This window comes from Tachysurus fulvidraco, chromosome 19 (genome assembly GCF_022655615.1).
Source record: "Tachysurus fulvidraco isolate hzauxx_2018 chromosome 19, HZAU_PFXX_2.0, whole genome shotgun sequence".
In the NCBI taxonomy this organism is placed as follows: domain Eukaryota; kingdom Metazoa; phylum Chordata; class Actinopteri; order Siluriformes; family Bagridae; genus Tachysurus; species Tachysurus fulvidraco.
Window position 1 is genome coordinate 22,229,613 of NC_062536.1, and position 17,500 is coordinate 22,247,112.

Consider the following 17,500-nt stretch of genomic DNA (forward strand, 5'->3'; position numbering starts at 1 on the left):
AAAAAAATCAAGTCAAAAGACCCAAAAATGGCTTCAATAACACTATTTTTCTACGGACATGTCCATTCGGTCATGTGTTTCTTGTTTACTTGTTTACTGTATAACTTTGAATTAAAAGACTGCATGCTCAGTTTAAATGGCCAAAAACCAGCACAGCCTCTCTCTCTACTATTCTGCTGTGTAAAGAGGCCTGTGACCTGACACCCTGAGCTGTGAGAGTGTGAAAAGTTCAAGGATTGCGCAATAAACCCATCGCGCACGATTTTCGCGCAGAAGCCAGCATTAGAGAGGCGGGTCGTGGCATAGCGTTGGAATCGTCTTCTTATTGGCTAAAGAGCTGTATAGGTCCCGGCCAATTTCATTGCTATTGGAAGGAGTAATTGTCAGTCAAAGGCGGGTTCCCAAAAATGATGTCTGACCTCATTGGCTTCTCAGCCGTCTATCTCTGCAATACAAGCACCGATTGGCTTAAGTGAGGGCTTGTTTGATTCGTTGCGCCCTGGGCTATAAATATGACGTAAATTTAGAATTTTTGAATACCCCAATGAGAAGTTAGAGCCGAAACAAAGATGGTGGCGCACCACTGTTTCCAATTTTTCGGAATATTTGCGGCGCGACCAAAGCGTTTTGGATTAAAAGGCTTACAGATTTCAGTTCCTTGGACCTGTGTGGATTTTTGTGGAATATTTGTTTTGGAATATATTACCCCAGTGAAGAAAGGGATGCGTCTAAAGGTAAGGAAAAACTGGTCTAGCGCCACCTAGGTCAGTTTTCTCCCAAAAAATTTTTCTAAGAGTATGACGGCTATGAATCATATTATGCTTTGTGCGTGGGCTTAAAAAAATATTGAGAGTATAAACTTTACTAGAAACATAAGTTTTTTCGTGTTTTTAGAGGATTTAATGCTTAAAAGTTACAATGAAATTATGCAGCTTCAGCCCCTAGCGGTAGTGTTCCACAGGTGGAACGGTACAGCTGAGTGCTCAGGTCATCTGTCCTCACACCGTCTGTTAAATACAAATTCTGTTTTGCTGATTCTTCTGAGACAAAAATGTATCCAGAGTAACTCCTCCTAGGGCTTTTGAGTCACATGCACCAAGATCGGTTATGGCGTAGACCCTGGTCTGAACTTTGTTGCTGTTCCTTTTCTAAGTGATAAGAGTTCTGGTACTCACAGTACCGGGTCTCAAAGTGGTCTTTTTTGCCATAGACACCCATTATAAGGTTTAGAGGTTTATAACTCAGCAAGCTTTCTAGCTATCTAACTCAAACTCAGCCAGCTTCTTTAGGGTGATACTCTGGACATAGGTTTAAATTGGTGGACCGACTGGCCTTTCAGTTTTCCCACAGCCTCCAGTATATGCAAAATCAAAAAAGTTCCACAACATTGACGTGATATATCGAAACACTCAGCACAATAAGGTGAATTGTGACACAGGTATTCGGGTATGAATTCATAGCGTGTGTGTGTGGTTGTGTATGTGTGTGTATATGTGTGTGTATATATGTGTGTGTGTGTGTTAGTGAGTGATTGTGTGTGTGCGTGTGTGTGTGTGTGTGTGTGTGTGTGTGTGTGTGTTAGTGAGTGTGTGTGTGTGTGTGTTAGTGAGTGTGTGTGTGTTTGGGTATTCTTCAAAAGTATTGGCACCCTAGCATACCGGCCTTTGGAAATACTTGCTCTGACAAGCAAACATCAAATTTTGGAAGAGCTGTAAAGGTCCCGGATCATGAAATTGCTACTGGAGGGAACAATTGTCAATCAAAAGGAGGGTGTTCCAAACAGAATGGAGAGTCATCATTGACTTCTTAGCTGTCTATCTCTGTACCACGGGCAACGAGTGGCTCATGAGAGGGCTTGTTTTATTCGTTAGACTCTGGACTACAAATTTGAATAAACTGTAGTTTTATAAGCCTCCAATGAGAAGTGAGAGCCAAAAGAATGGACGGAAGTGAACTACTGTTTACAGTTTTTGGTCAGAAACGTAATTATTGTGAGGCGAGCAAAGCGTTTTGGATTAAAAGGCTTGAATATTCAATTTTCTTGGACACTTGCGGATTTATGAAAAATATTTGTTTTGGAAAATATTACGCCAGTGAAGAAGGGAAGAGTTTAATGGTAAGTAAACAAACTGAACTAGCGCCGCCTAGTTCAGGTGACTATCAAATTTATTACATTTTTATGACTGCTATAAATCATATTATGCTTTGTGTGTGGGATTAGTAAAATCCTGAGAGTCTAAGCTTTCAAACAATGTATAACATGACCATGTATTTAGAGGATTTAATGCTTAAAAGTTACAATGAATTTGATGCAGCCTCATCTCCTAGCGGTGGTGGCGCGTGGATGGCACGGTGATCACAGAACTGTTAACCACAGGAATATACCACACAGTATCATCATTACTGAAGCTCCAGAAGCAGCACCAATCAGCACAGAGGAAACATCTACAACTGAACACAAAATAATTAAACACAGAGAATGGAATTCAATGAGATTTAACTCAGAATTAAAAATGTAAAATAAACTGCTAGTAAATTTTTTGCATTTTATTAGCAACACACATAATATTGTCTGGACAAATGTCATATATATTATTAACATGACAGGAATCTGGCTCTAGGGACAAGGCATGTCACCTTGTTGGGGGGGGGGGGGTGCCTGAGCTGGTGCGAGAGGTTGAGAGATGCCGACTAGAGATAGTTGAGCTCGCCTCCATGCACAGCTTGGGCTCTGGAACCCAACTCCTTGAGAGAGGCTGGACTCTCTACTACTCTGGAGTTGCCCGTGGTGAGAGGCGGTTGGCTGGTGCGGGCTTGCTCATAGCCTCCCAGCTCAGCAGCCATGTGTTGGAGTTCACCCCGGTGAACGAGAGGATCATTTCTTTGCACCTTCGGGTCGGGGAGAGGTCTCTCACTGTTATTTGTGCTTATGGGCCAAATGGCAGTGTAGAGTACCCGACCTTCTTTGTGTCTCCGGGAGGGGTGCTAGAAATTGCTCCGACCGGGGACTCCGTCATTCTACTGGGGGACTTCAACGCTCACGTGGGCAGCGACAGTAACACCTGGAGGGGCGTGATTGGGAAGAATGCCCCCCCCCGACCTGAATCCGGGTGATGTTCTGTTATTGGACTTCTGTGCTAGTCACAGTTTGTCCATAACAAACACCATGTTCAAGTATAAGGGTGTCCATCAGTACACATGGCACCAGAGGAGTCAGCTGAGCTGGCTCGAGCATCTGTTCCGGATGCCGCATGGACGCCTCCCTGGGGAGGTGTTCCGGGCATGTCCAACCGGGACGGGGCCCCAGGGAAGACCTAGGACACGCTGGAGGGACTATGTCTCTCGGGTGGCCTGGGAAGGCCTCAGTATTCCCCCGGAAGAGCTGGAGGAAGTTTCTGGAGAGAGGCAAGTCTGGGTGTCCCTGCTTAGACTGCTGCCCCCGCGACCCAGCCCCGGAAAAGCGGTAGAAAATGGATGGATGGATGGATGGATGGATGGATAAATGGTGAAGGATGTCAGTAGAATTCAGATGCCAGAGTCTTAAATGAAAATGAGATCCATAAGACTCAGTAGACACCTGATCCAGAAGACTTTATATATAATTATAATTAGAAACCAGTTGGAGTTTATATACAAACACATTCCCAATTCTATCATTACAATTGCAGTATAAATTTCTCCTGAGAAGTTCACCTCCATCCTACATTCCCCATTGAAACCTAGTCTCACCCTTTCTGATGATGTCTACCCCTTCTTGCTCATCACGTCCTGGTGTTGTAATGATCTAACAGTTCTGTTCAGCTGCTCCTCTGTTCTCCAGTTGCTTCCAGTCACCACTCAAGCACACATGCTCTTCACCACTTTGTCACTTTCATTCCTTAGTTCCATAAACAACCTTGCCTCCTGTTACCTATATCACCTGGAGTTTCTCATGGTTAAATGCAGACCATTTTATCTACCGCGGGAGTTCACTTCCACCATTATAACTGCAGCTTACATTCCCCCCGATGCTGATGCTAAGCTTGCTATGAAAGAATATGCGGCCATCAGTAAACAACAGACTGTTCATCCAGAAGCTGTGTTTATTGTTGCAGGTGATTTTAATCACTCAAACTTAAAGGCGGTGCTCCCCAAATTTCACCAGCATGTTTCCTGTCACACCAGAGGGAGCAAAACCTTAGACCATGTATACAAAAACATGGCTGGGGCTTACGCTGCGACCCCCCTCCCCCACCTGGGACAGTCAGATCACCTCTCTTTGTTCCTCACCCCCAAATATGCTCCCCTCATCAATCGAGTGAAGCCATCAGTTAGAACCATCAAGTTATGGCCCGCAGAAGCAGATTTCATACTCCAGGAAAGGTTTCAACACACAGACTGGAGTACATTTGTATCTCAGGCCACCAGCGACACTCACACGGACATTTACTTTTACACCTCCTCTGTACTGGATTACATCAATACCACCATAGACAGTGTTACGACTCAGAAATAGATCATCACCTACCCAAATCAGAAACCCTGGATGAACAAAGAGGTGTGCCTCCTGTTGAAGGCACGCAATACTGCCTTCAGATCAGGTGACGCACAGGCCTACAGCACATCCAAAGCTAACCTGCAGAGGGGCATCAAAAAGACCAAGAACTGCTACAAGCTGAAGATTGAGGAGCATTTTTCCAACTCTGACCCTCGACACATGTGGCAAGGCATCCAGACCATCAGTGATTACAAATCCCCCCACTCCACTGCACTCTGTGCTCACACACTTGGACAATAAGAAGACTTATGCACGTATGCTGTTTGTTGACTTCAGCTCAGCATTTAACACCATCATTCCATCCCAAGTTAATAGCCAAATTAGTAGATCTGGGCATTAACACCAAAACGTGCAACTGGATCATAGACTTCCTGACCAACAGACCCCAGCAGGTTCGATCGGGCTTTATCTGCTCCAACACCGACACACTCAACACTGGTGTACCACAGGGCTGTGTGCTGAGCCCCTTCCTCTACTCCCTCTTCACCTCTGACTGCAGGACTGTGAAAGGATCTAACCCCATCATCAAGTTTGCAGATGAGACTACAGTGATCGGTCTCATCACCAACAATGATGAGACTGCCTACAGGCAGGAGATCCAGCACCTAGCCACATGGTGCAATAACAATAACTTGCTCCTTAACACCTCCAAAACAAAGGAGCTCATTGTGAACTTCAGGAAAGAGTTAGGAGGCACGCATGACAACATCCACATCAATGGGATGGCTGTTGAGCGTGTTTCCAGCTTCAACTTCCTGGGGATCCACATCTCGGCGGACCTGTCCTGGGCTACCAACACCTCCATCCTGGTCAAGAAGGTTCACCAGTGCCTCTTTTTCCTGAGGACACTAAAGAAAAATCAGCTTTCCTCGGATATCCTGGTGAACTTCTACCGCTGTGCAATAGAAAGCTTCGTGACCAGCTGTGTCACAGTCTGGTATGGGAGCTGCTCTGTTGCAGAGCGCAGGGCATTGCAGCGTGTGGTGAAAACCGCTCAGCACATCACTGGGATTCCACTTCCTGCCATGGAGGACATCCAGAAAAAACGCTGTCTGCGTTGAGCTCGCAGCATTCTTAAGGACTCCTCTCATCCTGCTTAAGGACTCCTCTCATCCATAAATCTTGTACAAACTGTATATCCTGCACTTGCTACTATTGCACTCTGGTTAGACAATAAACTGCATTCCGTTGCCTTGTACATGTACATGTGTAATGACAATAAAGTTAAATCTAATCTTATCTAATCTAATCTAATCTAATCTAATCTAATTTACATCACTTGGATTTCAATGACAGCTGTATTTGTTTTATATTAACAAGCCCTCACATGAGAGACTAGTATCTTGTCAGCGCTAGTCATCAGCAGATGAATGAGTTTCTTTTTTCAAGAAAGTTCCTGGTATCAAATATTTGTGGAGTTTCTTGACTGTGTTGGCATTTAAACTATACTTTTTTTTTCATCAATAATTTCGTGCTTTCTTCGTTTTCTTAATTTTCTTTATTTTCAACTGTGATCTTTAAGGAAAAGTCCTGGAACTCTGATATTTTAACTGACTTTGGAGCTCAATTTGCAATTAAAATTTTAATCTTAAGACACATAAATACTCACACTGAACATCCAGGAACACAGATGTGTTGTGATCTCCGTGCTGGTTTTGAGCTCTACAGTAATATAAACCACTGTGTGTAGAATCAGTCGTGTTGATGGTGAGATGGTCTCCGGTTCCTATCTGCTCTCCGTTCTCTCTGTACCAGGTGTAGTTCAGCACTGCTGGGTTTGCATCACTGCTACAACTCAGAGACACTGAACTGCCCAAAAGTACTGAATCAGATGGAGACACTGATACTGATGTGTTTCTAGGACCATCTGAAGGAGGAGGAACAGGAATTAGGAGACTCCATAAATCATTAAAGGTCTACTAAATGTGACTTGATTAAGATTAAACCCTTACACAGAACATGTAGAGTACGAGAGCTCTGTGCTGATTTGTTATGGTTCTGGAGCTGGTAGGTGGCAGTGCAGGTGAAATCGAGTCCATGATGCAGGTGAGTAACGTTGAAGTTCAGCTTTGAGGAGCTGAAGCTGGTGTTGTGGTTCTGCTCCTGTCTTCTCTCCTCAGGCAATAAGCTCCAAGAGAGATTTAAAGGTCATATTCCATCAAGGTGACAGTTTTATTACCCCTGGCAGCTGCAATGTCAGCTGTTATGACATCTGTTATTAGTGATATGAAATTATTAAAGGTTAAAGGTTATACCTTTTGGTGTGGTAGACATGTCTTGACTCCAAGTCAAGTCAAGACCTCCCACCACCACCCCCTCTCATTTCAGTGCTTGGTTCCCATAGACAGGTGACAAGTAATTAAAACAAGGAGCTATGTTCTTTTTTTTTTTTTTTTAAATGGGGTTTTATGACCCCTCAGAGGAAGCAGTGTTGTAAAAACAAGGACCTATGTTTTTGGCTTGTTCCCATAGACAGGTGACAAGTAATTAAAACAAGGAGCTATGTTCTTATATTTTTTTTTTTTAAAAATGGGGTTTTATGACCCCTCAGAGGAAGCAGTGTTGTAAAAACAAGGACCTATGTTTTTGGCTTGTTCCCGTAGACAGGTGACAAGGACCTATGTTCTTTTTTTTAAAATGGTGTTTTATGACCCTCAGAGGAAGCAGTGTTGTAAACAAGGACTTATTTTTTTTTTTTTTAAAAAGGGTTTGTTTTAACCCCATCAGAGGAAGCAGTATGGTAAACAAGTAAATATGTTTGATTGAATAGATAGAGATAGGTACTTAAAACTCGTGTTTGATCCGGGGGGTGTTTTGCGATAGGTCACCCCTCCCCTAAGGCCGGATGGTTTTCAAATCAAGATTATGACACCCTCCTTTGTGTTAGGAGCATCTCTCAGTCTGATCGTTAGTCAATGGGGGTGCTATCTATAACGTCACACACGCGCATCCTGACCAAACGCGCGTGAGAAGAAAAGTTGATCCGGGGGGGTGTTTTGCGATAGCTTACCCCTCCTCTAAGGCCGGATGGTTTTCAAATCAAGATTATGACACCCTCCTTTGTGTTAGGAGCATCTCTCAGTCTGATCGTTAGTCAATGGGGGGTGCTATCTATAACGTCACACACGCGCATCCTGACCAAACGCTCGTGAGAAGAAAGACGCGCACACGCGCACCCTGAACGGAAACGTGCACCTGAGCGGAAACGCGCGTGAGAACAAAAGAAAAAAGGAGCAAACGTCCCCCTCCCCTCCCTCGAATTTAGTCTTCAAATACCATATCGGGGCTCCGCGTATAACAGGTGTGATTCATTGAACATAGCTATGGCTGTTTGTCCCGGTGCACCAAAGAAAATGCGAAAACATACCGAGCCAAGTTTTGCAGAGATTTTAGAGCGTGAATGTAGTGAGTATTGGGCGATGTCAAACGGATGTACAGCCGGCTTTCACTTTAATGCTGAATCAAACAGTGTAACGCTTTTCAAGTTGTCTGGACCTGACCCTTTATTGTAAACAGTCAGTCATTCATTCCATTGAGCTCAAAGAAAACAAAAATCACTAAGTCAAAAGAACAAATGAAAAAGCCCAAAGAAGGCATTCACATGTAACCAAAAACTTCTCTCTTGCAAAACAAAAATCTAAAGTATCAAAAGAATGAAGGAGCTGCAGCATCCAAAAATAGTTTCACCGTCCGAACTACCCCACGAAAAACTAAGCACCTCCTCTTTTGATTCCTCCTACTTTCAGACAAATTCCCATTATGTTCCAAGTTGTTCTCTGAGGCCCTGCCCGGTCATTTACATGCTTCTTCTGAAATCCCCTTATTTCCCTGAATTACCTCATACGCCCCTTCAGTGACCTCATATCCTGTCTTTCTGAATTCCCCTTATTTTCCAGAATCATCACCTGACCCTTGCTCATTTGCCTTTATATGGATTTTCCTCCTTTCTTGATTTCCTATTATTTTCAGCCTTTGTCATCACTGTTATTAAAAAAAAAATATGCATAAGAGGGCTTTACTTCCTTGTTGTTATCACATTTGTCGCTCAACCTTTCATGACAGACGTTTGTCGTGGACTAGTCCTCTCTTCAGCTACAATGAGTAAGTTTTTCTCACTTCTGCTCTTTCTACCTTACGTGGTTATATGTCTAAATGATTATATGTTAACTTCATAAGTTTAACTGTGTCCTAAGTCCCTACTTCTACTTGGTTATATTGTATTGTATTGCTATTGTTGCTAAGCTCTGTTGCTTCTTTGTATATTACTGGAGTCCTTAGTATTGGTTCTTTTAAGCTTTGCTAAACTTTTGACCTCTATTATGATCTCAGTCTGGCCTTCAGACTGGGCTTGCTCATTGCATTCTTTAAGCCTTAGTTCCTTTTCTTATCAGGGCTACTCCTTTCTCCTCTTAGATTCTCAGCCTCAGGGTCAGCCGATTCGCCCTGGTCACACCATCTGTATTTCTCGACCCACTCCCTATAGGAGGCCAGTTCCTGCTGAGGTCATGGCTAACTATCGCTGTTATCATCTGCGTCATCTTACTCAGGAGTTCTGTTCTTTCCTGGAATGACTGTCTTCCCCTACACTCACGGATCATCCTCTCTTGCCTTTTCACATTGTGCAGACGCCTTTGACTCGCTCTTCTTCTACTCAGACACATCTGCCTCCTATCCTGGTGGACCAAAGGACACAAACTGATGGTTGTCCTCATGCTGAACCCTGTTGTCCTAGGCTGACGACTCCCGCCTCTCCTCCACGTATATCTTCTCCTCCCGTCGCCTATGTTCGTCCCCTGGCAGCTCCTACCTCTCCTCCTCGTGTCTCATCTCCTCATTTTGGCTATATTCCCTCTCTCCCAGTTTGGTTTCTTCTACCTCTAATTCTGAGCCTGGTTCCCCAGGCTTTGTCCCTTCTTCTCCTTCTCCTCGGCCTGGATCCCCAGACTATACTCCCACTTCTCCCAGGCCTGATAGCTTTGGGTCTCATTATTATTACTAAGTTTGTTTGCAATAAACTTCTCTTTCCTTTTATACTTCTTCTGAGTCCTGTGTGGTTTATTTGCATTAGTTGACTACCTAGCCTTTTTATGACATCTGAGCTCTATACCCATATATGATATCAATCATAATAATCCTTAACTATGCTGCTTTGGGGCACTTCCTAATGCATCACAGATTTTTCACAACATCAGAGTACCCGACCTTCTTGGCGTCTCGGGGTGCTATAAAGTGGGGTGCTGTAAAGTGCTCTGACCGGTGACTCTACTCTGTCGTTCTACTGGGGCATTTCAAGGCTCACATGGGCAGCGACAGTGACACCTGGAGCGGCGTGATTGGGAGGAACGCCCCCCCGACCTGAACCTGAGTGGTGTTCTGTTATTAGACTTCTGTGCTAGTCACAGTTTTTCCATAACATGTTCAAGCATAAGGGTGTCCATCAGTACACATAGTACCAGGACCAAGACCCAAACGTACTGTGAGGGTCTGCTGGGAATGTTTGACAGAGTCTCTGGTCTGAGAGATATTCAAGTCCCACCTCCGGCAGATCTGCAACCAGATCCCGAGGGAGGTTGGAGACATTGAGTCCGAGTGGACCATTTTCTCCACCTCCATTGTCGACGCGGATGCTCAGAGCTGTGGCCGTAAGGTCTCCGGTGCCTGTCTTGGCGGCAATTCCCAAACCCGGTGGTGGACCCCGGAAGTAAGGGATGCGGTCAAGCTGCAGAAGGAGTCTTATCGAGCCTGGTTGGCCCAGGGGACTCTAGAGGCAGCTGATAGGTACCGAAGGGCCAAGCGAGCTTTAGCCCGGGTGGTTGCGGAGGCAAAAAGTCGGGTCTGGGAGGAGTTCGGTGAGGCTATAGAGAAGGACTATCGGTTGGCCTCAAAGAAATTCGGGCAAACTGCCCCGACGCCTCAGGAGGGCGAAGCAGTGCCCCACTCACACTGTTTACAGTGGAGTGGGAATCTGCTTACTTTGACTGGGGACATCCTCGGACGGTGGAAGGAGTACTTCGAGGATCACCTCAACCCCACTTGCATGTCTTCCACTGATGAAGCAGAGGCTGAGGGCTCGGTTGTGGACTCATCAATCCCCCAAGCTGAGGTCACTGTGGTAGTTGAGAAGCTCCTCAGTGGCAAGGCACCAGCGTGGATTAGATCTGCCCCGAGTACCTAAAGTCTCTGGATGTTGTGGGGCTGTCTTGGCTGACATGCCTCAGCAACATCGCGTGGTGGCTGGGGACAGTGCCTCTGGACTGGCAGACTGGAGTGGTGGTCCCTCTGTTTAAGAAGGGTGACCGGAGGGTGTGTTCAAACTACAGGGGATCACACTCCTCAGCCTCCCCAGAAAAGTCTATGCCAGGGTACTGGAGAGGAGAATTCGGCCGATAGTTGAACTTCGGATTCAGGAGGAACAATGCAGGTTTTGTCTCGGTCATGGAATACTGGACCATCTCTATACCCTCACCAGGTTGATGAAGGGCTCATTGGAGTTTGCCCAACCAGTCCACATGTGCTTTGTGGATCTGGAGAAGGCATTAAACTGTGTCCCTCATGGTGACCTGTGGGGGGTGCTCTGGGAGTTTGGGGTTTGGGGCTCTCTGCTAAGGGCTGTCTGGTCCCTATATGACCAGAGAAAGGTGTTTGATTCGCATTGTCGGCATTAAGTCAGACTTGTTCCTGGTGCATGTTGGACTTTGCAGGGGTGCCCTTTGTCACCGGTCCTGTTCATTATTTATATGGACAGGGTTTCTAGGCGCAGTCGGGGGCCAGAGGCAGTCCGGTTTGGGGACCATGGGATTTCGTCTCTGCTGTTTGCAGATGATGTTGCCCTGTTGGCTTCCTCAAATCAGGACCTTCAGCGTGCACTGGGATGGCTTGCAGCCTAGTGTGAAGTAGCGGGGATGAGAATCAGAACCTCCAATTCCGAGGCCATGGTTCTCAGCCGGAAAAGGGGGGCTTGCCCCCTTCAGGTTTGTGGAGAGCTCCTGCCTTAAGTGGAGGAGTTTAAGTGTCTTGGGGTGTAGTTCACGAGTAAAGGAAGGATGGAGAATGATATCGACGGATCGATGTATCTTTTGCAGTGATGCGGTCGATATTACGGTCTGTTGTGGTGAAGAAAGAGCTGAGCCGCAAGGCGAAGATCTCTATTTAGCATTCGATCTATGTTCCTACCCTCACCTATGGTCATGAGCTTTGGGTCATGACCAAAAGGACAAGATCCCGGATACAGGCAGCCAAAATGAGTTTCCTCCGCAGGTTGGCTGGGTGCTCCCTTAGAGATAGGGTGAGGAGCTCTCCACATCGAGAGGAGTCAGCTGAGGTGGTTCGGCATCTCTTCCAGATGCCTTTCTGAGGAGGTATTCCGGGCATGTCCAACCGGGAAGAGGCCGCGGGGAAGACCTAGGACACGCTGGAGGGACTATGTGGGAATGTGGAGGAAGTGTCTGAAGAGAGGGAAGTCTGGGCGTCCCTGCTTAGACTGCTGCCCCCGCGAACCGGCTCTGGATAAGCGGTAGAAGATGGATGGATGGATGGATTTGACAGAAAATATTGCTCTAATCACTGAGTTTACATTAGGTGTGTATTTCGTATGGGGGATTTCATCATTTTAATGCAGTGAATTTCAGCTAGAATGTTAAATAGAATATAATAAGTGTGATGCAGAACAGTCCACATATCACTCACCTCTTTGAGTGAAGCTTCTTCTAGCCATTTGTCTGTGGTTGATCTCCTCATAGACTGCCCCAGGATCATTCAGGCTTATTCCCACTCCCAGAGACAACTGGGAGTGGGGAATAACAATAATAATAATAATAATAATAATAATAATAATAATAATAATAATAATAATAATAACATAATAATAAAACAATAATAATAAAAGAAGAATGCTGAAGTAATAGTAATAAGCTGTAGTAATAAAAATAAGAATAATTTCCAAGAGTGCAAATGTACTTTATATAATGTTACAGAGGGCGAGTCCACATAAACCGTGACAGTAACTGGGTGTCCAGCTAAACATTTTTTACCTGTGTGTATGTCTAAAAATGTGTGTGTGTGTGTGTGTGTGTGTGTGTGTGTGTGTGTGTGTGCTGAAATATGAACTCACATCCATCTGATCAGTATATAAATATTTACTTTTTTATTTACTGCCTGAGATGTTCTACAATGTCACTGAGCACAGATTCATCACTAGAAGAGTTACTCACTCAAATCACACCATCACATTAGATCATGAAATAATGTTTATTTAATCACTTGTTTAAGAAAAAATACATTTAAAAAGTGTGAATAAAACTAGGCATAATACACAATATTTACTGAGTATGAAAGGAAAATTGCATTTGCTTGTATATTGTTTATTTAGACAAAGTTCATTAATATAATCATTTATTTTGCAGTCGTAACTATTGTCAGAAATGTGCTGTTGTAGAAAATTAATCAACACATTCCTGAATTCATCAAAAGTGTACTATAATTATTGTAATCAGCACTCAAGCTGTGTTAAATTATATTACTATCATACTTAGGAAAACATTCTTTACTGGAGGTGAAGGTGAAGTGTTTACGCAGCACAAACCAAGACTGCCACAGCCCTTAGAGCGGTGTGTATAGATGAGCACATCTCTATGTCTGTTCTTTCCTCTCTGCATGACGTCTACAACAGACAATGCAGTACCAGAGCTGCTGAAATCATTAAAGACTCCATCCACCCCATTAACTGTCTGTTCAACATCTGTAATCACTTCCATAGCCTGATGACTACTATACAAATCCTTCACAGTCTATAAAGACTCAGTTACTTCACTGATAATCTGCACACTGCTCTTTACTACATGTAACACACCTTACATTTACATTCATGGCACTCAGTGACAGCTTAGTGATTCTTGGATTTGAACTCAAAGACTTCCATTCTGACATTCTGCACATTACTCTTACTTAAATGTAACACACCTGCATATATGGTACATTCCACACTGTTTACACATTCTTTACTCTTACTGCATGTAAAAGAATGCAAATATGGTACATTTCACACTGTTTACACATAATGTATTCTTACATGTAATATAACAGACATCATTTTAGTTATTTCATTTCTATTCATTATTTATTGACTTATATTTAATTTAGTTAATTAATATTCAGTTTATTTCTATGCATTGCATTTAAGCTGGATTTTAATTTCACTGCATATTCTGTACTGTATATAAGTGTATGTGAAATAAAATATTTAATAGTGAAATAAACATTTAAGTAATTTTGATGGAATAAACTGGTGATAAATGAGGTGAGGTGCGTCAGTGATATCTAAGCTCACAATGGAAGCATTTGTTAAGTGTTAAGTGCACAGGTGATTTAACTCTCCCTAATTTATTTACTAATAACAAGGTGAGAAAATGAAAATGGTTCAGAATGAATGAAATTATTAGAAGTATAATAGTCATTTTTTGTGTTTATAAAAGTTGAAATGTAATTTCCTGATAAAAGGCCTTTGGAGACGTGTCTCAGTCACATGGTCCCTGTCCTTCTGAGATTTCTCCTCCACGTCATCATATTCTGTAAAATAAACACATTTACTTCTTTAATACATCCTTTATATTGTATTAATACAGTAATTGTTTTGTAACAACTTATAATACATAAACGATGCACTATGTAGGATTTCTCTGATATTTAAACCATAAATGAAGAGAATAGAGGACATTTATCACATCAGTTTCTTTAATCTGACTGAACAGTGATTTGTTATAAAAACAGTGATCTGAAGTTTATGTTCTGTATCACAGATAATATTTACAGTAGGTCTAATCTAAACTCTTTAATAAATACACGTTCGATTATATTTGTCCTAAAAACTGATCTGAAACTTGATATTTATAATTTAATTTAATCTTTTACTCTGCTGCCTGTGAACTTATGTACATTAGAGAATAAACAGGAAGTCGCTCACCCTCTGTCTCTCCTACATCCTGTTCCTCAGTGAGGACATCATAATCTTCTGGATTGTCTAATGAACAAATAAATGAATAAGTAATGAACCACTGTGTGTGTTGGTGTTACAGTAAAATACTGAGTTACAGGGTGGTGTGATGAAGCAGTGTTTTTAAAAAATCTGTAAAACAATAACAAATAATTTTCTTACAGAAAACTTCACCATGTTGATGAACACACAGATTTTTAATATAAATTCATGTGAATTTAAGTTCCTGTGAATGAGCTGTTACTATAGAAACCACAATGTATTGGATCATTAATAGAAACCTGTGGTTTACCTCTGCAGTACTGTCAGAGCTGCTGTTAAAGAAAATTAATCAACACATACTGACCAATCAGAATGCAGAATTCAATACTGTACTTGTCAGGGTGCAGCAAAGGCGAGTGAGGATCCAAATGCAGTTTAGTATAAATCAAAAAACAAGAAACAGGTAAACAGACAGGCAAAACTAGGCAGAACTCAGAGCTAACAAAAAACATAGAACATTAACCATCAAACATTAGACAACGACCAGCACCAGGGAAGTGAACAAACAGAGTAGATATAACAAACAGGAACCAATCAAAAAAAAGACACAATCAGTGACCAAGACAACACAATTGAGGAAAGGAATGAGTTCCGAGTGTCCATGGCAACAAACAAGTGGGTGGGTCAAACAATTAACAGCAGGGCAAACCAGCAAACAGAAACAGGGCAAAACACAGACAGACTCAAAGCACTACTAAAATGGGATTAAGCCACAAAGCTTGAGTTGTACTTAATACAATTTTAAGGTAAATAAATTCCTTCCATTTTCATAAAAAATCTGACCTGTGATGATGTTTGTGTTTGTTTCAGTGGTAACTGCATCGTCATAGTTCTCGGACACGTCCACTGTCAGGACATAGAGATAAAAGCTATTAAATCCACATCAATGTCATTAATGATCATTTGGATGCTTGTGGATGCCACACTGTCCCATTATTATCATACCTGTCAGTATAACTGACTTCTGATCAGCTGTAATGGTGTCATCATAATTCTCAGCTTCATCCTCTACACCAAAACACAGATATTTAAAGATATTTAAAGTTTACTGAAGTGACAGTTTGTACACTGTGTATTTGATGACACGATACAAAATGACATTGTACACGTGTAAAAAAACGTCACTACACACAAACCAATAAACAAACGTATTGATAGTGTGTGTGTTTAATTTAATCTGCTTTCTTAAACAAATCCCAAAACAGAACCACACCATCCACGTTATCAGGGATGGGTCCAGCAGTGACGGCATCATCGTAGTCCTCTGGTGGGTCGACTCTTCCTGGATCACCTAAATGAAATAAAAGCAGAGACTGTACAAACAGCTCCATCACATTCTGACCTCATGGTTTAATGTCAACTCAGTAAATTTATGTGATCACTTAACAACTGCACCCACTTATGATGTCACTGGTGTCCATGACATCATCATAATACTCAGCCTTTTCTTTGATCCCAGACTTTACTGTAAAAAGAACAATTTCTTAGTTTTGGGTTTTTAAACACATTTATACTCAATAAAATATTCATCAAATGAATTTGATAAATTTGATCAGATGGATTTCAGGAGATTAAAGTAAGATAAGGTTAATGGTGAGATATCATGTGTGCATTAAAACACTGGAGTTACTGTAATTCTTCTACACACTACATCATAATCACATCTCAGAAAGGACAAATGTAGTCATTTCTGATTTCTAATTTTAATTCTAATATCTTTCAGTTAATGGAGTTAGACAAACTCACACTCTGGTATTTTTTACCTGAGAGAAGCTCATCATCCACATGCTCATACCCAGAATGCTGTTCTTCAGAGAGGAGACTTCCTGTTAGAGGAGAGCAGGAGAGTCAGGAGATGAGTTCAGAAGAGCAGGGCAACACACACACACACACACACACACACACACACACACACACACACACATACACACACACACACACACACACACACATATTAAAGTAAAGCCACAGAGATTTAAGTATTTATCAGGACTCCCAGTAACCACGATGGTTAATGGGGACACACTTTCCATGACATTATTTCAATAAAATCCCAAAACCAAATATTTGTACACATTCATCCAAGTCAGTCATTCTCACACGCTCACTCACTCATTCACACAATGCACTGCAGAGAGATGGACACTTTTACAGTACAACCGTGCACACAGACATATGCCAAATATTTATTTTTAATAATTAGTCATAATTGTCACACACACAGACTGTCTTATAGACACACACTCACACACAGACAACAACGCATTGAATATTTATCAGGACACCCTGTAACTATTATGGTTTATCGGGACTAATTTTTAATCAAATTTTTAATTTTAATTATTTATAATAAACACCCAGACCACCTGGGGAGCTTGAGTTGGACTGCCACTGGGTTGCTCACCTTGGAGAAGGGAAATTGACTGACAAAGCTTGAAGCGATCTTTCTGCAGGTGACTTTAATCGGCAGGTCTCTGGTAGATCCCCAGCCCTCTGACCGATGCGATAAGGGTGTGCCAAATGATGCCTATGATTGGCCCACTGTGCATAGCTCCTTGCAGTCTTGAGGTGGACCATACATCTTTTCTCCAGACACTTCAAAACACTTGACCAGGGAAAGGAAAGAGGGGAAAGAGGCCCCTAGTTTCTGGTTAGAAAACAGCAGTGGCTAGTAACCGTAGGTAGCCTGGAAGGGAGAGAGACCCATGGCAGATGATGGCAGGGAGTTGTGGGCATATTCTACCCACAAAATATAGGAGGACCAGAATGCAGGTTCCTCGTCACAGAGAATGTGCCCCATCTCCAGTTCCTGATTCGGATGCTCGGTATGTCTGTTAGAATGTGGATTGAACCCTGATTAAAAGCTGATGGTGATCTCCTAGAGGTAAACTGTGTGCCTCGGTCAGAGATAATGTTGTGTGGGAGGCCCTGCA

General features: G+C 42.7%; 1 protein-coding gene and 1 pseudogene across 4 annotated transcripts in view; both read right to left on the bottom strand.

Annotated features, from left to right (window-relative positions):
• LOC113650187 (B-cell receptor CD22-like) overlaps positions 1 to 17,500 on the bottom strand; it is a 1,781,460-nt gene that overhangs the window by 1,412,609 nt on the left and 351,351 nt on the right. For all 4 annotated transcript variants that reach the window (XM_047803951.1, XM_047803952.1, XM_047803950.1 and 1 more), the window contains one exon: positions 6,147 to 6,404. In XM_047803951.1, the coding sequence (XP_047659907.1) occupies positions 6,147 to 6,404 (258 nt within the window). The remainder of the gene's footprint in view (positions 1 to 6,146; positions 6,405 to 17,500) is intronic.
• LOC113663456 overlaps positions 1 to 17,500 on the bottom strand; it is a 644,552-nt pseudogene that overhangs the window by 439,700 nt on the left and 187,352 nt on the right.